At 45.0% G+C, this 24,966-nt stretch overlaps 1 protein-coding gene and 1 non-coding gene across 2 annotated transcripts; both read right to left on the bottom strand.

Annotated features, from left to right (window-relative positions):
* Window positions 1-21,234: 21,234 nt before the first annotated feature.
* Window positions 21,235-24,901, bottom strand: Rpsa (ribosomal protein SA). The gene is made up of 5 exons (XM_023700781.1): window positions 24,713-24,901; window positions 22,608-22,853; window positions 21,777-21,905; window positions 21,509-21,674; window positions 21,235-21,392 (listed from the first exon to the last, which is right to left on the bottom strand). The coding sequence occupies exons 1-5, from the start codon at window positions 24,884-24,886 to the stop codon at window positions 21,298-21,300; spliced, it is 810 nt and encodes a 269-aa protein (XP_023556549.1). The 5' UTR covers window positions 24,887-24,901; the 3' UTR covers window positions 21,235-21,297.
* On the bottom strand, window positions 22,402-22,549 carry LOC111812510. Its single transcript, XR_002818002.1, has one exon. It is a non-coding gene; the product is annotated as a small nucleolar RNA SNORA62/SNORA6 family (small nucleolar RNA).
* Window positions 24,902-24,966: the final 65 nt, after the last annotated feature.

Here is a 24,966-nt window from a genome sequence, read left to right as displayed (position 1 = left end):
ATGAGAGAAAGGAGTGTCTCATTTTCTACCCCAGAGTGGCTTGTCATAGGGACACATAATCCTTTAGCTCTGAAACACTGTCAACCTGCAGGGTGACTTCCAGGGCTCATAAGGTGGGTATAGAAGCTAATGAAACATTTTCTAGTAGCTGAGCTTCTCGACCTTAAATAGAACCATAGACAGATATGTAGACTTTTAATTTAGTTCCACTTTTAGGAAAGAAAACATTAATCTACCTCATCCAGGGAATGATTCTTTTAAAGGTACAATATGTTCACTCAATATAAAGAATATAGTGTGATAACCAACAGTACCGCATTCTGATTTTTCATGACTTTGGGGTTTTCTCTGAGGGATGAACACCGACAGATATGAAGAGTACACCCTAATGACATTCACAACAGAAAGTCCAAGTCAGAAGAGATTGGAAACTACAGTGTCCGGATGGAGCCCACCGGTGGGGTGGGGCAGGAGAGGGACAGGGCAGGGTTTGGTGGCAGCCCACAATTCCTATGGTGCTGGTAAGAGTTCATACATCCACAGCAGTCTGTAAAAATAAACAAGTGCAGAAATCTGCTGGGAAGTCAAGACTCCATGCAACATTCTAATCAGGGCGCAAAATTATTTTTAAATATTATTTACTTCATCTTCAGCCGCCTTCTTAATTCCAGTTTTCATAACTTTGAGGTGCACAGTACATTAGTAAAACAATGTATGTCATCCACTAGAGATCAGTGGGTGGGTGCAGGTCTTAGCTTGAGCTGTGCCACTTGCTTAGCCGTGCGTAATGGCGGCCAGATCTCCAGGCCTCAGTGTTCTTATCTGTGAATTGTGGGTAATATTTCCTACCTCACAGACTTTGTTGAGAATGTGCTTTAGGAATTCCGTCTACACTGTAGGACTCAGGGTTGTGGTTCCTGACCACGCAGGGAAGGAGTCTGCTCCAGAACGCGGGTGCTGGGGCTCAGTGGACACCTGACCAGGGACCTCCCACAGCCTGTGGGTGTGGCAAAGCGCAGGGCATGCATCCCAAGTCTGCTAATGGGTGCCGGCCGGCTGGCCACAGCGACTGCTAGGGTTGCACCTCACTGAGCCAGCGCAGCAGATGGCTGTGCTTAGCTAGGAATGGCAGAGCGGGACATGGCGGCTCAGGCCTGTAATCCCAGCACTCAGAAGACTGAGGCAGGAGGATCATGGTGAGTTTGAGACCAGCCTGGCCTACAAAGTGAGCTCAAGACCAGCCTGAACTGCATAGCAAGACCTTGTATCAAAAACAGACACACAAAAAAGAAAACCAGAGACTGGGTGTGGTGGCACTCTCCTGTAATCCCAGTGCTTGGGAGGCTGAAAACAGGAGGATCACTATGAGTCCAATCTGTATAGTGAGACCCTGTAGACACTGTACCAAATACATTTAAAAAGAAAGAAAGAAAGAAAGAAAGAAAGAAAGAAAGAAAGAAAGAAAGAAAGAAAGAAAGAAAGAAAGAGAAAGAAAGAAAAACAGAAAGGAATGATGGGTGTATGACACAAAAATCTAAGCCTACCTAATTCACGAATGTATCACCGGGCTGCCAATCAGAATGAAAGGGCAGCTCTGACACACTTTTGGCGAGTGCTTGGAGCTGCCTATAAAATTTCTGGATTTATAATTTTTTTATGATTTCATGTACAAATATCTTAAGTATTCATTTAAAATCCTAGTAAGTGTTAAATATGATTTTGAAGGACATTTAACAACACTCCAGCCCATAAGCTCCCAAACTGTCCCAGCCATGGCAGAGAGCATGTCAGTAAGCCTCCAGACTGAGAGACACTAGAGACAGGACAGCGCAGGCAACATGACCCCGGACCTGCTCCAACCAAGTAGATGCACCCCAGATGCCTCCAGTGTCCCTAACAATATTGCTCTCAAAGCTAATTTTCTGATTTTGATGATGCTTGCAATTTAATCTCAAATAGCTCAGAAAAAATACAATATACATGTATGTGTAGATTTGTAACGATAATGATAAAGCTAATGTAGTAAAATGGTACTATCCAGTTAGACTTCCACACCTGGAAGTTTTTGTTGTTGCAGCTTTTGTGTGAGCTGAAGCAGTCTTGCCATGCAGGCCCCAGAGGCTCCCTTGCCATCCCGCGTACCACAGCAGCACACTGCTCATCTCTAGCTGCTGTCTGTTTCTCCCTCCCGGTTTTATTCACAGACAACCAAAATCCCTTTCTGCACTTTCTCTCTGGCATTCTAGTCAAGTCCACTACTGTCTTCCCCTGCTCATGATCTCTTCTTCCCCTCTGTTGCTTGCACAGTACTGGACATTCCCAGGTGAGTTGCTCAACAGGACTAGCACACGCGCATCTCCATCCAGGTCACTGGTACTTGTTGCTCCCACGCCCACCCCTACCCCAGCATCCTACACACATAAAAATCAATCATACTCATGTAAAAAGAATTCATTTTCAAATCATAAGAGAAGGAATAGTGGAAATAGAAGCCAGTGTTACTGAGCTCTCTGCAGCAAGGCCTGTGAGCCTGAGGAAGTCCCAATTGGGTTCAGAGAATTGCAGGCCCGGGCAGAGCCCACCAGGAGCAGGGTTGTTCAAAGAGGGCCTCTGTCCACTGTGAAGTAGACGTGCTGTCCTTGCTTGGTTTTGTCTTTCTATTCTCTGATGGCCCAACTGCCTGTTGCTCTAGCAGGTCCCCCGGGATGGAAGGAAATGGCCCAGGCAGCAGTGTCTGCTCCCACCTGAGGGCCAAGAGCAGGTGAGGTACCACAGACGGCTTACCTTCAATCCTGTGGTCCGGGGTCGCAGGTTCCCTGTCTACACCAGGTCCCTGAGGGGCTGAGGCTACCTCAAGACACACAATATATAGGGAGAGGCTGTGTATCTGGGTTTTCATTACACAAGGTGTTTTTGATGGGTCCTCAGCCAAGATCCACTTTAAAACAAAAGCTACACAAAGGCTACAAAAAGGCCACACAAAGTTTAACAAAAGGCTAAAGAAAGAACAAACAAAAGCCAAAGAAGTTTAAACAAAGAGTGAAACAAAAACAAAACAAAGGCCAAACAAAGAGAAAAACAAAGGCCAAAACAAAGAGCAAAAGAAAATCTAAACAAAGCTAAACTAAGCTACAGACATCACACACGTCCCCACCTCACCCCACCCCACGGTCCCGCACGCAGTGGAGCCTCCCATGTTCTCATACCGCATGTGAAACCTCCCCAGGGCCAAAGCCCCTTCCCTACCAACTCTACCACACATCAACGCAGCCGGCTCCTTCTGCCCACATGCCCTTTCACCGCACGCCGCTCCCATGGCACTGTCCCACCTGCACGTCTAGCCTTGCCCTGAGCCACCTGCAAGCCTCTTTGGACTTTGGCTTGCATATTCCATGCAGAACCAACCTGCTCATGCACCCACACACACACACACACACACACACACACACACACACACACCTCATAATTACATACACAGGAGAAAATCTAGTCTTGTCTAGCTACAATTAAGATTGAATTTGGAAGACACCATGACAACTGCATTCAAATTTATGAAAACTTTTATAGATCCTCTCTGATGGTGGCTAATGAATCTCAATCAACATAAAATTGAGGGCTGGTGGGAGGGCTCAGTGGTCTAAAGCACCTACTTAGAACAAGCTAAGCTCAGCAAAAGGACAGCGACCGCGGTTCAGTCCCCAGCACCACATGCCAGCCGGCCCGCCCCCTGGTGGGCCGAGCTGGCCACACGCACACACACACACACACACACACACACACTAAAGTAAATAAATAAATTTAAATTTAAAAAAAAAAAACATAATATTGACTAGTCTTAGACATTTTCCTATCATTCTGCTAAAATTTCAGGGCTACGCTCTGAAGTACCATAATTCCCTGTGCTCTGTTAAATGTCACGGGTCCTATAACCTTGCATTCAGCTAAGTTTTCTTTTACATGTATAGAACTACTCACAAGTGACTTGAACCCTGAAAGGATATTTCTGAAACCAATCTAACCAAGTAACAATCTTGCCTCTTGAATTTCCAGAACTCCCTGAGAGATGGTGGACTGTAAATGCCAACATTAAAAACAAATTTTTGTGGACACATGTTTCAGTGTATACAAGAGATAATAACAATAATCAGCCATAGAATCAGAAAAGATGAGACAATGGGATTGTGAACACTTGGTGTAATTCTCACTGTGTACTAACTCTTTGCACAATGCATTATAAATGTTCGCTGACTGATTCTTTCCTGCATGTGGCTCAGCTCTGGGGAAAACCTGCACCCTGGCAGAACCACAGGACCCCTGCGCTGGACAAAGTGAGGATGAACCCAGGAAGAGCTGTGCGCTGGATGGAGCAGGCCTTGCATAGGGAGGGGTGTGCCAGGGTCAGAGCCTGTGACCAAGCCCACAGCACCTGGGGACAGTGTGCACACCAGCTGAAGGACATTCTAGTCACAAAACAAGAAGATATCAGATCATTTTAGTAATTCGTGACTGAGTGGGAAGACTATAAAGAACTACCTTTGGAGCCAGGCGTGCTATCACATGCCCAGCACTCCAGAGGCCGAGGCAGGAGGATCACACCCAGGTTTGAGCCCAGCCTGGGCAATTTAACAACTTAGAAAGACCTGTGAAAAAACAAAAATAATAAAAGGCTGGGTATGGCTCAGCACAAAGGTCCTGTGTTCAGTCCCCAATATCATAAAAAGTGAATTTTTACTAAAGGACCATACTGCTCCCCAGACTTTCCAACAACCCCTAGAGGCACATTTTCACAAAGGGCCACCTTGGGCGGTCTCCACAGCAGGTGGGGTGATGCAAGCTATGCAGCCCACATAGGGCAGGCCCACAAGCTGCTCACTGCGTTGCTGCTTCTTACTCTGACCTCAGGTTGGTATCTGCCCCTTGTGCAACAGCATTCCCAGGCCCAGAGGACTGCAGGGAGATCGCATCGTCAGGTCAGCAACATGTGGGAAGACACCTCGCGAGACCTCCCAGGACTCTAGTGGACTCAGCCACAGTGAACTGCTGCAGCTGGCTAGCACTGCTGAGAACTTTCCCAGAGCTCCGGGCTGTGGCTGACAGCCCCAAGGGTTAAGGCTAGGTTGTGTCCCCAGCCTCCTGAATGCTCAGACCTAACCCCCAAAATGCTCTGGCTGTGCTTCTCGGAGGTCTACCAAATTAAAATGAACCAGTGGAGTGGTCCCTAATCCAGCATGACCCTTGTTTTCATACTAAGGAGTAATTTGAATTCCAGATCACACAGGGGAATTGAGATGAACAGACAGGGAGAGGATGGCCACCAGCCAGCCAAGGGGCACAGGACAGTCTGGTCCCTTCCTGTCCACGAAGGAACTGGCCTCTGACACCAACTTTCCAACTTGGAGAAATCCGAGCTGATACCCTTCTACTGTTTTATGTCTGCTGTTGACACTGTGATACTACAGCCCTAGCAAGCCAATGAGCACGGTGCCAATTAAGGACGAGTTCATTCATTTTTCTGTTTATACAAAAAGCACCTTGGGCTGGGGAGATAGCTCAGCAGCCTAAGTGCCTGCCTGGCAAGCACAAGGGCCTGAGTTCAATCCTCCATACTGCATACTGTGCTGGCCCCGGAACCCTGGGCATGCCCACACTGGCCACAGAAACTGGCGTGGTGGTGCACACCTGCAATCCCAGGGCTGGGGAGGTTGAGACAGGAGGATCACTATAAGGCTGAATTGCATAGCGAGATGCTGTATTCATTAATTAATTTTTAAAAATAGCACCTGTGGGCTGGAGCGATAACTCCATGTCTAAGTGCCTGCCTGGCAAGCACAAGGGCCTGAGTTCGATCCCTGGAACCACATGCTGTGCTGGCCCCAGAATCCTGGACACACTGAACTGGCCCTGAAACCAGGTGTGGTGGTCCACGCCTGGTGGTCCAGCGCTGAGGAGGCTGAAACAGGAGGATCACTATGAGTCGATGGTGCTAGTATCAATAAATAAAGTAATAAAATTTTTAAAGTGGCACCCGTGCATAGTTAGAATAATGTCAAAAGACCTGTGTTGGAAACAATAATCCACAGAACCCCCATCATCCCACGACCCAAAGGCGGCCACCTTTACTTCTTAACAGTTTTTTCCTCTATTTTCATATTATTAACACAAACAACCATTTATATACTCATGTATTGCAGATGCGTGGCTTTCTTTCAAGTCTTTAGTTTGCTTGTTTTGCGTTTTTTTCTGCAAAGCTTTATTCAGTCCTTCTTGGCAGCTGCCTTCCTCATGGCAGCCAGCACGCTGCTCAGCTCCTCACGCTTCCTCTTGGCGCGGATGTGCGTCCCCACCCTTTTCTTGATGAACTTGAGGGCGCACTTGTCCTTGGAGACCTTGAGCAGCTCCATGGCGCCCCGCTTGTAGGGGGCAAAGCCACGCACCTCCCGGATCATGTCCCGCACGAACTTGGTGTGTCTGGTGAGACGTCTGCGGCGGCGGCTGTGCCTCGGTTTGCGCATTCTTAGTCACCTTGTGGCCCTTGTTGAGGCCCACGCCATGGGGTAGCGGAGGGCCAGGGCTACTCTTCTTCGATGGTTGCTGTGGCAGAAGCAAGACTCGTTTTCTCACGTTCTACTTCTTCCTTTCTGTTTGCCTCTCCCACAGGATGTCGTTATGGCAAGTGCTTATGCTATTACAAGTATGTGTACTTTAGAGCCTCACAGTGGATTATGATTGCTCTTCTTGGTACAACTTTCTTTTCCCTGGACTTAATAGTTTTCCTGTTTTTGTTTTCATTTTTCTATTTTAGTTTGCTTAGGTTTTAAATTTTACGTATAATTCATTTTTTCATGTATTTATTTTTATTTAATTTTTTTTTTTTTTTTGGCAGAATGGGGAGTGAACTCAGGATCTTGAGCTTGCCAGGTAAGCGCTTATTCTACTGAGCTATCTCCCTGGCCCTACTTGCATCTCTTGTCTTCTGCAATGCTTTTGTCCCAGGGTTAGGCTGGCTTCTCTCTGCATGGACCAGGCCTGGGTCTTCTATGTAGTGGGTTACATCCCTTGTCTAAGGGATGCCAACTCCTCCATATTTTTGCTTGCTTCTTTTTATTCTTAGATGCACCCTCCAATACCTTCCCTTACAAAGGGTGTATTCAGGGCGAAGGTGTGATGTGGGCCCTGTGATCCCCGCCCTGTTGGATTCCTGCCCTGGTGAGGCAGGAAGATTGTAAGTTCAAGCCCACCCTGGGCAACTTAGTGAGACCATCTCTGGAAATAAAAAATGCAAATACAAAAGGGCTGTGGATGTAGTTCAGTGTAATGGCCCTGGATTCAATGCCTTGTACTGCTAAATGAATAAATATCTAAGTAAATAAGTAGGGTTTCTAGGCTACTGGACTCTTTTAGAATATTTTGCTGAGTTTACACACCTATATAACTTTTTTTTTTTTTTTTTTTTTTTTTGTGGAACCAGGGATTGAACTCAGATCCTTGCACTTGCCAGGGAAGCACTTATTCCACTGAGCCATCTCCCCGGCCCCTTTGCTTTTGTTTGTTTGTTTTAATTATTCATTTATTTTTATTTATTACATTTATTTATTGTGTGTGTGGCCAGCTCAGCCCACCAGGGGGCGGGGCTGGCTGGCATGTGGTGCTGGGGGATCGAACTGCGGTCCCTGTGCTTTGCCAAGCTTGCTTCAAGTAGGTGCCTTAGACCACCGAGCCATCTCTCCAGCCCCTTTCCTTTTGTTTTGATTAATGTATTTCTCTCCATTTCTTTTTCTTCCTGAATTCCTATTACTTGACTATTGTGCTGTGTAAATGGCCTTCTAAATTGCTCCTCATTCTTCTCCTCACTGGTTTCCAATGCCGACTTTCTGTGAGGCATTTTATAAAGTCTTCTCATTATATTCTTCCTACTGAGCTTCACATTTCATTATGACAATTATATTTTTCAATCCCAAGAGTTTATTCTTGTTTGGTGAACTTTCCCTTCCAAAAAATAGAATATTTCCTCTAAATCTAATTATTTGAGGGATACCACCAAATATTTTGTTTAGAGAGATTACTGAAAAGTAGTATAAAATAAATGAATTATCTATAGAAAAAAGATTAAGAAAGGAGAAGTGCATGTTGCTTGTCACATAAGAACACTCCCATAGTTCCCCTCAAACTTAAATGTCCCTAAAGCCATATTGATAATTAGGTAATTATTCTGTGTCTACAAACAAAATTATGAGGAGGCTGGGGAGATAGCTCAGTAGAATAAGTGCTTGCCTGGCAAGGACAAGGGCCTGAGTTCAATCCCCAGTTCTGCAGAGAAGAAAAAAAAAAAAAAATGAGCCAAAATAGCAAATGTTGTTTTTGATTTAAAAATATTTGACTTGGTCAAGCAATGGCCGTGACGCATCCTCATGACTGACACTGACAAAAGGATGTACAAAGGGCGGTACAGGGCCACAGCATAAATCCTGAGGGAACTTAACTGACCGTATCAGACACAAAGTTACATTTCTTGCTATATAGGTCTTGCTTTATCTTGGTCTTGACCATCCAGCAGAAAATTATAAAAACGAGGTATATAAAGTGAAGCCATTATTAATACGATGAGCTGTAAAAGGCTCAAGTCAATAACTTCTGAGGATAACCCACTAATATTATAGACTGCTAGACAGTGTTGGTTTAGCTTAATTCAAACATCTTAGTATTTAGATGCCATTAGAATGTTCACCTCTGACAGGACTAAACAAAAAAAAAGGGAGGATATACAAAGGAAAGATCATTTTGTATTTATATACATAAAATAGTTAGGATAGATATATAGCTACTTTCGCTTAATTCAATGAGAACAAAGAGGTATACTAACAGTGTTTGGACAGGATATCCTGTCTGCTTTTTTTTTTTTTTTTTTTTTTTTTTTTGGCGGAACCGGGAATTGAACTCAGACCCTTGCACTTGCTAGGGAAGTGCTTATTCCATTGAGCCATCTCCCTGGCCCCCTGTCTGCTTCTTGTACTATGGATAACCACTAAGAAGATAACAATGTACAATGTATTGATTATCGAAACTGTCCTATTATTCACCTTTGAAACTGTCTCATTCATATTTGTTTCTCAATAAAATAAAAAATAATAATAAAAAATACTTGACTGCAGTTAACTATTCAACATGGAGGTAGAAGTTGATAAGCTGGAGCTGATGTTCCAGAAAGCTGGCTCTGATCTGGATTATATTCAGTATAGGCTGGAATGTGAAATCAAGTCTACTCATCATGATTTAGCAGGAGAGAAAAATCCAGGAACGCTCTTAAAGGAGTTGTCAGCCATAAAGTCTCGATACCAAACTGTGTGTGCACATTTTAGCCTATTGCTATTGAACGGAAAGAGACTAAGAGCCCCATTTATACTACTTTGAAAACGACTATGACCACGAGAGAAGAACTACAAAAGCAAACAGGTGTGAAGCTATTACCACCGACTGAAGAAGAAAACACCGGGACAGAACAGCCAAAATCCCACATGACACACTTAGAAGAAATGGAATTGCAAGAGAGAACTCTAATGAAGAAGAGATTAATTCCAGAGAAATACAAAAAGGTGTCTTGTTACTAGTTCTTGAGTATAGGTGGGGAGGTCAGCAGGAGGAGCAGGCTTGTTTGGAGTGACCAGGGAGTGATGCTTTTCATAAGAGAAGGATTAAGAAGGGCAGATGTTATATTAATAGAACTCAGCCAAAGGGTGGAGTGGAAATAAAAGAATAGTTTTATAATTTTAATTAAGGAAGTCTGTTAATACTAAGTTTGTATCTGTTTTCTTTTTGTATTATTGGGATAATAGATGTTCTGGCTTATCATGAAAGAATGTACATTTTAGTCTGTCATTGAGTGAATGAATGTGCATTGGGAATTAAAGTATGCTATAAGCAAAAAATAATAATAATAATAACAATAAATAAATAAAATAAAAATGTCTGGCTGTGTGATGCTGTGGATATAGCTTAGTAGCACAGCTCCTGCCTGGCAAGCATGAGATTCACAGTACCAAAAAAAAAAATAAAATAAATTGGCTGCATACCACCCTGAACATCTGATTTCAAAAGATAAAAGACAGGCCAGAGATTTCCAGCAGTGCTATTCTTCTGTACAAATATGGAAAATGGGTGCTTTGTGCTATAAATAAGCCATTTTAAATTACTGGAAGGGAAAAATGAACTGGTTAATAAAACAGGAGAGAAACCAAGCCGAACGGCTCTTCATCTGTCCCTCAGCCGTGTGGACGGTGGTACACATGGTCTCATCCAGATTTTCACCCTGACTTTACAGAGCTGAAGCTTGCAGTGCCGGATCCATGGTCAACAGGGACGGGGCCCAGAAAGGCCCACAGACAAGGCCTCTGTGTTCCTGCGCCCCACCCGCATCTCTCTCTCTGCTCTGCTGGACCCACTCACAATTGTGTTCTGGCCAGCGACGACTGCTACAGTAATGGACATCATGTTCCCAAAGGGCAGGGCTGGGTTTTTTTCCAAATCGGCTGTGTAAAAGCTTACTCAGACACCTCTGCTCCTACATGCCCTGCACCCAGTTCAGGTAGTGCTCCCACTACTACTCCTAATCCATTCCTGGGAGCAGGCCAGTGCGGCCGGTGAAGTGCAGGTTCTCTTCTAGCAGGAAGGCATAGGATGAAAAAGTGTCTGAGTGACATCTCGGTGTGGTGCCCTGATTGTGACTGTGATTGTGTCTCATTTATTCAAAGGCAACAAATCCACACAGTAAAGCAGGAACCAAAGTGAATGGAAATGATCTTTGGTATAAGGATAATTTAAAGAAATAAAGAGAATTATTTTTGCTTTACTTCTGTGCTACCAATCAGCCAAGCATCTGGTGGTGTTTGGTACAGAAGTGCCTTATGAAAATCAGAGATCCCAGGGCTAAGAACATAGCTCAGCAGCACAGTGCCTGCCTGGCAAGCACAAGGCCATGACTTCAATGCTCAGTACAAAAAAATAATAAAAAGAGAGATCTCAAGATCTGTAGTTATTTCACAATAGATTAATAGCTTATAGTTAATCAGGTTTTGTTTTTTAAAATAATAATAGCACACTACCTGGACATAATAAGATCTCTGTAAATAGAAGGTGCAGCTTTAATTTATTTCCCCTTGATAAATTAGAGCCTTTGATTCTGAGCTATGGATCTGAAGCCCAAGAGCAGTCAGCATGTGTGACTGAGTTGAGATTTACCTGCCCTTGATGCCTCCTTTTTTTCTTTTCTTTCTTTTTTTTTTTTATGTAGTTAGTACAGAGTCTACAGGGTCTCACTACATAGATGAGACTCATAGTGATCCTCCTGTTTTCAGCCTCCCAAGCACTAGGATTACAGGTGTGTGCCACCACGCCCAGTCTCTTGGTGCATTCGCTAATCAGCACTGCCAGCGACGCTCTCCCACTTGCCCAAGTACCTCAGAGGCGGCCTGGCCTGAGCCCTGTGCCCTGCTTTGGCACAGGGGATGCCAGCCCACTCCACCAGGTTCTTCCTGCTGAGCCTGTACAGCTCCTCCTCACCCTCCCTTCAAGCCCTTAACATCAGCCAGACTTCTCAAAGAGCTCTGACTACAATATGCCTCCTGCAATATTGCTTTTTAAGAAGAAAATTTCCAACCTAATTAAATTCCTTCCAGAGTTCCCTTCCTGGTGGGGGTAATGACCATAGAATTTTCATGCAAGGCAAATTTAGCCAGGTTTGGCTGAAGAATTTGCCACTGCATCTCAGGGAGGGAGCCGTGTGGACAACTGCTTGCAAGGGCATTGTGAAGGAAAGATGCTGAAGCACTCCTCACAGGCAGTTGACAGAGTTGACAGCTGATCCCTTCATCATCCTAAGGAAGGCAAAGCTGGAAACAGGAGAAATCACGGCATTGGAGCTGTTGTGTCTGCTGACGTAGCTACCACAGGGTGCCTACAAAGTGGCCACGCCCACTCATGCCAGGGACTGTTCCTACAAGCCAGCACTTGAGTCAACAGACAGCCCTGGGTTGGGGAAATAGCCCAGTGACATAAGTACCTTCCTGGCAAGCACAAGGTCCTGAGTTCAATTCCTAGCACCAAAAATAGGAAGACATGATCAAAGCAGATAGCTCTGTCCAGTACAGTTGGTGTAATCATTGCTGAGAACCTGATGAGACTGAAGGAACAGGTGCAAGTTGGGTGTATGCCCCTCTGCCTGACCCTCTGAGCTTGGAGACTGTGTGGTCTTTTGCACAGCTGGCCCCAGTCATCAGAGCTGGATGGAAGCCACACCAGCAGCCCCCAGCCGCCGGCCTTTAGCTACACCAAGTGCCCTGCTTCCGTGGCCACAGATAGATCGAAGGGCTTCCACTCTGCTCATGTGAAACAGCACTTAAAACGAGTCTCATTTTAAAGCACATCTGTATCCTGTTGGTATTGTTTCTCTGAGAATCTTGACAGACATACATACCTTAAAGTCTTTTAGCAATGAAGAGAATTTCATATAGTACTCAAGAAGAACGTCTTTGTGCTCTATATGAAGAAGTACCAGAATGAAGTTTAGCCCTTGTCATACCAGCACAGTAAACATTTGTTCCAAGCAGCTGTTATTTGTAAGGAAGAGCTTGAATTTGTTCAAGTAAGATAACGGTGGTAAACTTAATCCCCCTGTTGTCTCCTGTTGAGTTGTGTCACTGTAGCATTTTACTCTTTACATAGTGCCGTCTATGTTTCAGTATGTTCATCAGATTTCTGTCATGGTGACAAAACACCTGACATAAACAAATGAAAGGAGCAAAGACGCATTTTGGCACACTGTGCTGAAGACTCTAGTCACTGGCCTGTTGGCTATGCTGCTACTGGGCTGTGGACAGGCAGCACAGGGCGATGAGAGGAAGCTGCTGCCCTCCTGGCATCAGGGGGGGCGAGGAGGGGCCAGGGCACCGAGAGCCTCCTCCCACAAGGCCCCTCCGCCCCAGGCTCCCAGGACTTCCCAATGGCACCAGAGGCTGCCCACCAAGAAGCCAGCATATGGCCTTTGGGGGACACTCAAGGTCCAAGCCAAAATACACAGAGACCGCAGCAAGTGGGTGACTTCCTAGCTTCAGGGTTACCTAGAAAGCTCCAGTCCTTGGAAAGGAACTACAATGATGTCCTACACACAGGACTCCCTCCGCAGCCTTACTCTCAGCTTCTCTCTGGTGATCTGCACAGTGTTTCTCCACCTAAACCAACAGTTATAAGAGCAACAGTGCCATTCAGGGAAAGACTATACAGTACTCGATCCCCAAACTCAGCCAAGAAGCCCGGGTGTGCCACCACAAGTTTCCACGATGCCAGGGAATGTTTAAGATTTCAGAAGAGCAGCAATATTCAACCTCTGTCTAGCATTCTGTGACCCGCTGGCTTGAGATAATTCAACATGGATTATATTATGTTCCACTAGGACAGCGGCGTGCTGCACCCTATAATCCCAGTACTCAGGAGGCTGAGGCAGGAGGCTCGTTGTGAGTTTGGGGCCAGTGGGGGTACACAAACAAGTTCAAGGCAAGCCTGAAGTAGGGTGAGACCCTACCCCCCCAAAAAATAAAAGATTATATTATGATCCTGTATATAAGGTTATATTTTTATGAAGCTGGGTTTTTAAAGGTTTACTTGATTTCTTTAGAAATCCTATAATATAGGAATGCTGTATTGACAAAGAAATATGAACAGTGATGTTAAACTTTGACTCCAAAGTTTGAGAAGTGCAGTTCACAACAGTTAGATGCTCCATTAGTAAATAATTGCAGTTAAGAATAAGATGAAGGGCTGGCCAGATAGTTCAGCAGATTAAAGTGCCTACTTAGGCAGATGTAGAGGGTTGGAGGTTCGATCCTGGCCTGCTGTGCCAGCCGCACCCCCAGGACACTGAGCCAGCAATTCAGACTAGTGTGGTATTGTGTGCCTGTAATCCTAGTGTTTGGGAAGCTGAAAACAGGAGAATCACTACAAATCCAATCTGTGTAGTGAGACCCTGTAGGCCTTGTAGACCTCCTGTGCACTAAATACAAAATTAAAAAAAAAAAAAAAAAAGGAATAAGGTGAAAATAGGACCCGGGAGATTGTTCAGTGGAATAAGTGCTTGCCTGGCAGCACAAGGTCCTGAGTTCAATCCCTGGTACCACCAATTAAAAAAAGGAAAGAAAAGATTGTCCTTTGGACCAGAGAGATAGCTCAGCCCATTGGTCTAAAGCACCTACTTAGGCGAGCTTAGGTAAATGTGGGACTGCGGTCCAATCCCCTGCACCACATGCCGCACCAGCCCCATCCTTAGGGCAGTCTGGGCACGCCACACACACAAAAAAGTGAAAACATTGTTGTCCTTTTTAACTTCTGTATTTTTTTTTTTTTAAATTGGGTCTGCCGGACATGTCCCCTTGGTCTCAGCAGGCATCCTGGGCAGGCTTTTATTTTATTTTTTTCCATAATTTTATTGAGAAACAAAAGCAATGAGACAGTTTCAAACCAAATTGGTAGGACAGTTTCAATAATTAACACATTGCATACATTCTTCCTAGTGGTTAACTGCTGTACAAGATGCAGACATGATATCCTACTTACAAACACCATTAGAACAAATCCCTCTATTAAGAGAATGTAACTATATCTATCCTAACCACTTTGAATACACAGATACAAAATGGACATTCATCTAGATACCTTTTTTTTGTTAAGTTCCATCATTTAAATATTATAGGTGTGTAAACTCAGAAAAATATTCTGAAAGTTCAGAGGTCCATAATAGTATTGGGTCTTCTGCTTCACTGGCAATGTCAGAAATTGTTGACCTGAGTGCCCTACAGCTCAACATAACAGCATGGCTTTACTTCTTATACTTCGTTTTTATACTTTTCTGCTGGATGGTTAAGACCAAGGTAAAGCAGGACCTATGCAACAAGAGTTGTGGTTTTCGGTTCTGATAAGGTCAGTGAACCCCTCAGGATTTATCCTGAGATCCTGTACCTCAGATTGTAGAACCTTTGTCAGTGTCAGCCATGCAGATGAGTCACGGCCATTGCTTGGCCAATGTGCTCTCTGTGAAAGCCTGAGAGAATGTTTTCTCTCTGTGTGTCTTTTGGGGCACTCTACATCATCAATCACTTTCCTCTTTGGCCCCATAATCTCCTTGATCAGAAAATTTGAGGCACTACCAAGTTACATGATGTTACAGTACAAGTTCTCATATGTCCTGAGTCTTAAGTGACCTTGGAAGGCTAGGGCCAAAATGTTGGCTTTCCTTGTGGCCCTCCTTTTTCTCTAATTTTGGACTGCAAACTTAGGTTGTTAACTATCCAGAAGACAAGCTTATTGTTATTAACATACAATCTAGGCTGTTAAGCTTAACCTCACTATCTGTCTGAATATCAAACATCTGAGGCATAACATGGAACAGGTATTTTTTCATCAAGTATTGATATGTTGAACTTTAAGTCCCTATAGAATATGATGAAAAAACATTTAATCTGTATTTTATTTTTTCAAATCACTATTAAGTTGTCAGGATATAGATGCTTTTTTTTTTTTTTTTTTTGTATGGAGGAATAAAACTGGACCTTGAGCTTGTCAGGCAGGTACTTAACGCTGCTGAGCTATCTCCCATCCCTAGGTGCTTATTAAGGTATCTAGGCCTTGATAGTAGTTCATAAAATGAACTGTTTAGGGTTTCTTTTGACTATGACTGAAGAATTACAGAAACCATATGAGCTCCTTGAGCCAGTGAGAACCTTCTTGGTGTTGCCCAGATCAGATGTCATAGAGCTTGGGGGAGGGGAGAAGAACAGACACTAGCTGCGGACGCTCAGCAGGATGTTCACCCCGCAAAGCAGCAGCCAACGATATATACCTGTGGAGAGTGTCACACAGAAAATGAATTAAATCCAGGGGTCCAATCAGATGGAGAGAATGTGGATACAGCATAATGTACAAGAAAAGAATTAAAGGATTGGTGATTTTGGATGCTTGGTGAAACATGGAAATTCAGAACAGTATCTCTGTTGGTACCAGGGTTTGCCCCTTTACGAGTTTCACTGTTGCACAGCTTTGGATTTGACACACTTAGGAACATAACTTCCGGAACCGGGGAGATTGCTCAGTGGAATAAGCACTTCCCTGGCAAGCTCAAGGACCTGAGTTCAATCCCCAGTTCTGAAAAAAAAAAGGAATACAACTGCATACATGATGTCATTTTCTTTTTTCTTTCTTTTTTTTTTTTTTTTGCAGAACCGGGGATTGAACTCAGGCCCTTGTGCTTGCCAGGGAAGAGCTTATTCTACTGAGCCATCTCTCTGGCCCCCATGATGTCATTTTCAAAACCAGACTGTAGTTAGGTGTCTACACTTTGTATAAAGAATTTTTTGTTCAGTTATATGACTTGTAAGTTAATTTTATCATGTGTGTAATACGACAACAATAAAGGTTAAAATTGTTTGCCCAAACCAAAGTAAATAAATAAATAAAATAAATGTGCAAGAATTTCTAGTATAGGGGCCGGAGAGGTGGCTCAGTAGGATAAGCGCTTGACTGGCAAACGCAAGGATGTGAGTTCAATCCCTGGTTCTGCCAATAATAATAATAATAATAATAATAATAATTTCTGGTATAAACACTACAAGAATGACAGAGGTATTCCACAAGAACGTTAACTCTTTTTCCTTTTTTTTTTTTTTTTTTCTGAGACAGCTTCTTACTGTTTAGGTCAGGCTGGCCCCGAATTCGGTGACCCTCTTGTCTCTGCATCCTGAGTCCTGGGCTTATAGGTGTGAACCATTGTTTCGGAAAGCTCCATGCAGTCTTGGGGCGGCTTCTGGAGTTTGTGATTGATTACAGTGGGTGTGGATGCTGCACTTGCCCTGGAGCTGATAATCTGCATGACAATGTAAGGAGGGAAGAGAAGCTAGCTGCTTGAGCTGCTGCTACTCCATCTTTCCTGCTCTTGCTCTTCACTGCCACAAAAGGTTGTTCTCTGCCATGAGCTGCCTTGCCTTGGAGTCAGCTGAACATGGACTGAAACCTCCAGCAACTGTGAGCTAAATAACCCTTTCTTTCCTTCATTTTGTCAGGTATTTGTCTCAGCAATGAGAGAAGAGTAACTAAGACAACCACAGTGCCGGGCTTGAATCTTTTTTCTTTCTTCCTTTTTTTGGAGACACATTATTGCTATGTAGTTCAGGCTAGCCTTGAATTCACTTATGTAGTCTAGACTGGCCCTGAACTCAGTGATCCTCCCGACTCAGTCTCCAAAGTGCTGGGATTACAGGGGTGTGCCACCACGCCCAGCAAATCTTTTCAAAAGAACATTATTTCTCACTGCTCCATGCAGATACATGGTGCCCAGTAAGGTAAGACAGCAGGGGCGAGGTGTGAAATACTCTGCGCTGCCAGGAAGTCAGAGGCCACAACGCCCGCCCCCACCTCAGCTTCCTTCCTCAGTCACAGAAGCTTGGTGAGGCAGTCAGAGAGGCTCAGCTTCCCGGCGAGGTGGCGGGAGGCCTGCTGGCCTTTGGAACTACCTGTAGGCCCTTCTCAGCTGGCAGTGTCTTTGCCGTCCTTGCTTCCTTTCTACAGGAGGCAAAGTGCTCTCCGGGTGCCTGGCTGAGAATCCAGACAGGAGGGAGGACACGCTGCTCTCCTCTCTAAGCCAGTTATTTTAGGTATCTGTCACCCACAAGCCATGCCTCTATTTGGGATAGAGACTCTAACATCAATTATTAAACCAAATGCATCTTACTGGAGGCACTATGCCCTGGTGAGGGTGTGGAGGTTAGTGAGACCTGGAACCTGGTGTTCTCATGGAAACCAGGCTAGCGTGACAAGGAAGGCTTTATCTAGAGTATGAGCTTCTCACTGATGTAACCAAGTGCCACAAGCTCAGGGGGGTATAAAGCAACATGGTGACAGCTGCATCACCTGACAGCCTGGAGGTCAGAAGTCTGAGTCATTTTGCTCAGGTGAAGTAAAGGATCGGCAAGGCTGTGCTACATCCAGAGGCAAGAAATGCCGTCTCCTTGCCCACCTTCAGGACACTGCGGGAGTGGCTGTAGGCAAATGCAAATTAAAAATAACAGGAGTGGGGGAGGGGTGTCTCCATTTTCCTTGTTGAAAAAATGGGCTATTTCTTAGAACACTGACTTTTAAAAACTTGCACTGCAAATTGTTCCTTGCTTCCCTGAGAGGCAGCAAATCCTTTAAAGTGAAGTCAAGAGTGTCTCCTCCTGGACTTGGACAGTCTCGACATACCAATCACCATCTCCTGATTTCTGTGGGGAAGCAGCAGCCCGACTTCCCCAGCCAGAGTAGCAGCTTCATTCCAAGATGCAGAAGGCAGAGGCTAATGTAGACTGTCACACCATTGCCAGGTTAATTCTGGATGAGCAATGCATGACACAATGTTAAAATGTATTCTCAATCATCTTCAGCAGTATCATTTTTCTTCTAAAGTATTGGGGGAGGGGCCAGGGAGACAGCTCAGTAGAATAAGCACTTGCCTGGTAAGTGCAGGGTCCCGAGTTCAATTCCCAGTACCGCCAAAAAAAAAAGTATTGGGGCAATGGTGGAGTGCTATGAATAACCGCCCCTGAAAATGTTTTCTGCTTAAAATCAGGTCTTATAACTTGTGGTTATATATCATGAAAACAAGCCGTCCAACGGTCTATGTAAAAGCACAAAATAAACACCCGTCTACACAATTTCTATAGCCAAGTACCTAGAATACGCCATGCATTCTGACTTAGTGCTATTCTGTAAGATTGCTTTATTTATCCTCTTTGAGGTCTGGCAGGAGACTCCATTTTTGTTTCCCAATATTTGGCATATAATAAGCTTGGTCATGGCAGCCCACATGTATCTCAGCTCTTGGGAGTCTGTCAGGAAGGTCATTAACAGTTTGACACCAGCCTGAACTACATAGGAAGACCTCCTATCAAGGATTTTGAAAACACCTGTTCCTAAGTGACAGCAAAGTTTTGGCAAAGGGATAGTTCACTTGCACCCATCAAGTGGCTTTTCCCACCTCTCCTTAGCAATGGCCTTGGGCTAGAAGGGCCAGTAATCCCTGGGAAGCCCACTAGAGGGCAGGCTAACACTCACAGGCTCCAACCTGAGTTCAGCAGTGTTGAGCTAACTGCACACCAGGAAAGCAAAGTCTGACCCAGCTAGTGCTGGCCAGCACCAGGAGCCACATCTTAACTCTCATAGAACAGCTACAGGCCAGACTAGACACTGCCAGGGGGTTATGCAGGAAATCCCATCTAGGATCTCCCGGGTGGACCTCACCTGTTGTAAGAAAAGTAAAAGGCAGGAGCCAGAGGAAGAGGAACGGTGGCAGTGGGGCTGGTCAGTGATTGACAAGCGGTCTTTTCCTCTCTAGCCATTTTCTAAAGACAAAGGAGCTTCATTTCCTCAAGAGTTCCAGGCTGCAAGGAAAGCCAACATTTTGGCCCTAGCCTTCCAAGGTCACTTAAGACTCAGGACATATGAGAACTTGTACTGTATCATCATGTAACTTGGTAGTGCCTCAAATTTTCTGATCAAGGAGATTATGGGGCCAAAGAGGAAAGTGATTGATGATGTAGTGTGCCTCACGAGTCACATGGAGAGAAAACATTCTCTCAGGCTTTCACAGAGAGCACATTGGCCAAGCAATGGCCGTGACTCATCTGCATGGCTGACACTGACAAAGGTTCTACAATCTGAGGTACAGGATCTCAGGATAAATCCTGAGGGGTTCACTGACCTTATCAGAACCGAAAACCACAACTCTTGTTGCATAGGTCCTGCTTTACCTTGGTCTTAACCATCCAGCAGAAAAGTATAAAAACAAAGTATAAGAAGTAAAGCCATGGTGTTATGTTGAGCTGTAGGGCACTCAGGTCAACAATTTCTGACATTGCCAGTGAAGCAGAAGACCCAATACTATTATGGACCTCTGAACTTTTAGAATATTTTTCTGAGTTTACACACCTATAATATTTAAATGATGGAACTTAACAAAAAAAAAAGGCATCTAGATGAATGTCCATTTTGTATCTGTGTATTCAAAGTGGTTAGGATAGATATAGTTACATTCTCTTAATAGAGGGATTTGTTCTAATGGTGTTTAATTTTTATCTCTGTGCGTGTGACCAGCTCAGCCCACCAGGGGGCGGGGCTAGCTGGCATGTGAGGCTGGGGGATTGAACCGCGGTCCCTGTGCTTTGCTAAGCTTGTTCTAAGTAGGTGCTTTAGACCAGTGAGCCATCTCACCAGCCCTTCTAATGGTGTTCATAAGTAGGATATGTCTGCATCTTGTACAGCAGTTAACCAGTAGGAAGAATGTATGCAATGTGTTAATTATTGAAACTGTCCTACCAATTTGGTTTGAAACTGTCTCATTGCTATTTCTCAATAAAATTATGGGGGAAAAAAAAAAAGTTCCGGCCTCACTCTTTCCTGCTACCCACCACTTTGATTCTAAGTGGCAACACTGCCCAAGAATCACAAAGTTCCTCCCTCCGTGTTTAGGACTGGGACACAGCACATGGTCCCTCTGCCCACATCTGACAAAGGCTTACCACATCGGCCGAGCAGCACACAACCCCTTCATAACAGAACCAAGTGCATAAGAATGCAGCCACATAGCGCAAACAACACATTCATCCATGCGAGTGGGTTCAGGGATCTATTCAGTCCATTCTTTAAGACTTTTTTCCTTAAGCTGGAGATGGTGCTGCACACCTGTAATCCCAGCACTTGGGAGACTGAGGTAGTAGTTTTCCACGGTTTGAAGCCAATCTAAACTACATAGTAAGGTCCTCTAAATTACAGGTAGTAACACCGTATATAATCAGTTCAGGAGGGAGCCATCAGCACTTTAAACAATGCAGGGCCAGGGAGTTTGCTCAGTGGCACAGCACCTACCTAGCAACGCAAGGTCTGAGTTCAATTGCCCACACCAAAAAAATAAACCTGTCACATCAGAAATCAACCCTGGGAAGCACTAAACAGCAAGACAGTTGCCATTAAAATCTATCGACTACAGTCTGGCCCCTGCATCAGTGTAAAGGACAATACAGTCAGTATCAGACCTTGGAAAAAACACCCCTGGGGCTTCCACTTTCTGAACAGAAATTCAAGAAAACCCCCAAGCAAAAAGCTGTTACTTGGCCTATGATTTAAGAAGTAAATTCTAGCCACTGTGAACTTGAAAAACTGACACAGTTCTTAGAAATTGTTTTATTTTTCATCAGCCTCATTCCCACTTTGCTGAGGCGTTGGCAGAACAGCTCAAGACCACTCGGTGGTGGTTCCTACCCACTCAGTGGCCTGCGCGGTGGGGGCTGCAGACCAATCTTCTGTGGCCGGCTGAGCACTCCAGTCTTCTGTTAAGGAAAGACCAAAAACAGCCATCTATGAAACACACTGCACAGCCCACCAGGTTGTTTCATCAGCAGTAAGATGCAAACCCTCAGAGTGAAGCCTGGGTCCTGACACATACCAGTAGGAAACTGCTGAATGGGCACAGAGGGCACCTGCACACCCTCGGACCAGTCTGCGACCTCAGGCTGAGCAGCAGTGAACTCCGGCGCTGGTGCAGTCCATTCTCCCTGAAATTCCTCCTTGGTCACAGCCTTTTCAGCAGCAGCCTGCTCTTCTTTTTCAATCTGGTGATATAAAAAGATCACAGTGACAGTATTTCTTCAAGAAAGAAGAATGAGGTGCCTCACCTGCTTACTATGCATCAGCCTTTTATGCAGGAAACTTACCTCTTCAGGATCCCGGTAAAAGTAGAGATCAGGCATGACTTCCCATGGGTGTTCACGGGAGATGGTGCCACGCATGCGCAGCACTTCCCGGGCCAGCATCCACCACATCAGACCCACAGAGTGAGCTCCCTGTGAAGAATGCCATGTTATTAACAAGTGGTCAGCATGCAGCTTGAAATTATAAATTCACCTTGTGCACCTAATCCCTCACCCCTCATAGGTCCCTTGGTACCAAATGAAACCCTATGCTGTAAGATACAAAAGTGATTCTAACAGGAACATTATGTTACTAATCAAAAGATCAAACTGCATACTGAAATCAAGGGGACTGGAAAAACAGAAACCTCTGCTGTCAGGATGGCACCCCATGGACCTAAATGAGACCCTGGCCAGCACTGTCTAAGAAGTGTCCCTGGACACTGTCATCCAAGTAACAAAAACCTGGTGGATAAATTGTTTTGCATCATTTTTTAGACCAGTAACAAGCAGACCACTCTGAACCACACACAACCTACCATCTTTTTTGGAACACACTGTCACCTGAAAAGAGGGGCTAAGTAATGCTGGAAAACAGGCCATTATCCACAACCTGTTTCTCCTCAAAGCTGCTACACATTAACACTGTACTTGTAGCAAGGGTTACTATCAAGCTCCACCCACTGGGCCAGAGTGGAGTGTTAGCGAAAGCCTTGCCCCTCGTGTAGCACACTACCTACACTTGTGGGTCCACAGGCCCGCCAGGGGCCTCACCCCAAGCTCTAACAATGTGCAAGCTCTCACAATGGCGTTTTCCAGAGCACCTGCGTACAGAACAGGTCCTGAACTCATTACCTTATTGTTGCACGGGATGGCAATGTCCACATAGCGCAGAGGAGAATCTGTGTTGCACAAAGCAATGGTTGGCAGATTGACGTAAGATGCCTCCGTTAGGGGCTGGTGGTCAGCCCTGGGGTCAGTAACCACCAGAAGACGTGGCTCTCGGAAGGCTGCCTGGATCTGGTTAGTGAACGTTCCAGGAGTGAAGCGGCCAGCAATAGGAGTAGCTCCAGTGGCAGCAGCAAACTTCAGCACAGCCCGCTTTGAAATAGGAAATAAGTTAGCAGTACTTCAAGGACGATTTCACAGCAACTGTGGGAACACCCAGTTCTGAACTGTGGTAAAAAGCCTGCAGCCTATCTAGCTGGAATGCACACATCCCTTCCTCAAAGCTGAAACCCTCAAGTTAACAAAATATCAGGGGCTGGAAGTGCAACTCAATGAGGGTACAGTGCTATCAGCACACATGAGGCCCCAAGTATAATCCTCACCCTGGGTAAAAAAAGGGAAACCTAACCAAAACCAGTTAATTTTTCTATCTTCTAGGTTAACTGAGAACTACTTACTTGCATGTCCCTAACGCTACACCTCCTGCCTGTGAAAATGTTCTCCCCACCCTCACTCCCTCAGGTGCCCACCTTAACAGCTCCCTCATTTCAACCTCTAATCCTCCTGCCTGGATGTTAAGTGCCAAGGGTGTTGCTTTATTAGTGACTTGGCCAAGTTATTTATGAAACTATCAGTTTACTGTAGGCTCAAGAAGTGAATATAGGGCTGGAGAGATGGCTCAGTGGTCTAAAGCACCTACTTGAAACAAGCTTGGCAAAGCACAGGGACCACGGTTCGATCCCCAGCACCACATGCCAGCCCTGCCCCCTGGTGGGCTGAGCTGGCCACACACACACACACACACAATAGATAAATGTAATAAATAAAAATAAATATTAAAAAAAAAGTGAATATATTTAATAGAATAATGCTAGCTATCAAAACATTTTTCATCTCTGGTCCAATTTAACCAAGAGCTACTGTATCTTTCTGTGTCCTCCTCCAGATTTCCCTGGGAGAGTCCAAGTACCTAGATAGGCCCGTCTGGTCTAACCTATGTAAATTCAGTTAATTTTCATGGGGGCGGATAAGTGGTCACTCAGTTCACTCTCTGACAATTACAAATACTTTTCTTTCTGGGCTGCATGTGGTGATACACACCTACAATCTCAGCTCTTGAGAGGCTAAGGCAGGATGGTGACTGAGTGGAGACTAGCCTGGGCTACAAAGGGAGCTCAAGGTCAGCCTGAACTGTAGTGAGACTGTCTCAAGAAAAGGGGTGGGGTGGGGTGGGGAGTTGGCTCAGCAGAATAAGCACTTCCCTGGCAAGCACAAGTGTCAGGAGTTCAATACCCATTCTGCCAAAAAATAAATAAGTAATTGTTTTTAACTCAATCTGCAATTAATTTAGAGAACTGTTAAGGCCAGGTATGGTGCACATGCCTGTAATTCCAGCACTGGGAGGCTGAGGCAGGCTTGCTGAGAGAGGCCAACCTTGGCTACAAAGTGAGTTCAAACCACCCTAAACTGCACAGTGAAACCCCACCTCAAAAAGCAGTCTAAGTTTTCTCCAAGGGGGTACCCCAACACAGAGCCTGAGGAAAAGGGCAAAGGTTGATCTCACTAGTTATTAAAACCCAACATACTTCTCAAGTTGCCAAAGATGCTTAAAAGATCTGCAAGGCTGACCAGATAGCGCAGCAGACTAAAGTGCCTGCTTAGGTACATGCAGGGGCCTCAATCCCCGGCCTGTGCTGGCCTCACACTGAGACAGTGGCTGAGACTGGGAATGGTGGCATGTGCTTAATTACAGAGCTTGAGAGGCCGAAAAATAGGAAGGATCACTACAAGTCCAATCTGTATAGTGAGACTACGCAGACGCTGTACTACACACACACAGGAGACAAGGACTAGTACTCAAAGTCTTTTTGAAAGGCTTTCTTGTATAAAAATGAGCAGTGGTGGGGCCAGGGAGATGGCTCAGTGGAATAAGCGCTTCCCTGGCAAGCGCAAGGGCCTGAGTTCAATCCCCGGTTCCACCTAAAAAAAAGGAAGAGCAGTTGTTCACCAACCTGGCCGGTGCTCCTGGAGGATATGACGCTGACATCAGCAGGGTTTTCAATGGCCACTATGGCTCGAGCTGCCAGGAGAAGCTTCTCCCAAGTCCGCTTCAGATTTATGATGTAGATTCCTAGGTGAGAACACAGTTCTTTAGGTACTGGAGATGGAGGCAGGGCCTTACACATGCTTAGCACACTATATACCAAGCTCCACCTCAGTTCCACAGGGATTTTTATGTGCTACAGATGCGACATTCTTCTATAAG

Source organism: Octodon degus, unplaced genomic scaffold (genome assembly GCF_000260255.1).
Source record: "Octodon degus isolate 3935 unplaced genomic scaffold, OctDeg1.0 scaffold00126, whole genome shotgun sequence".
In the NCBI taxonomy this organism is placed as follows: domain Eukaryota; kingdom Metazoa; phylum Chordata; class Mammalia; order Rodentia; family Octodontidae; genus Octodon; species Octodon degus.
Note: the sequence above shows the minus strand (reverse complement) of the source record. Positions and strands in the feature narration are given on the sequence as shown.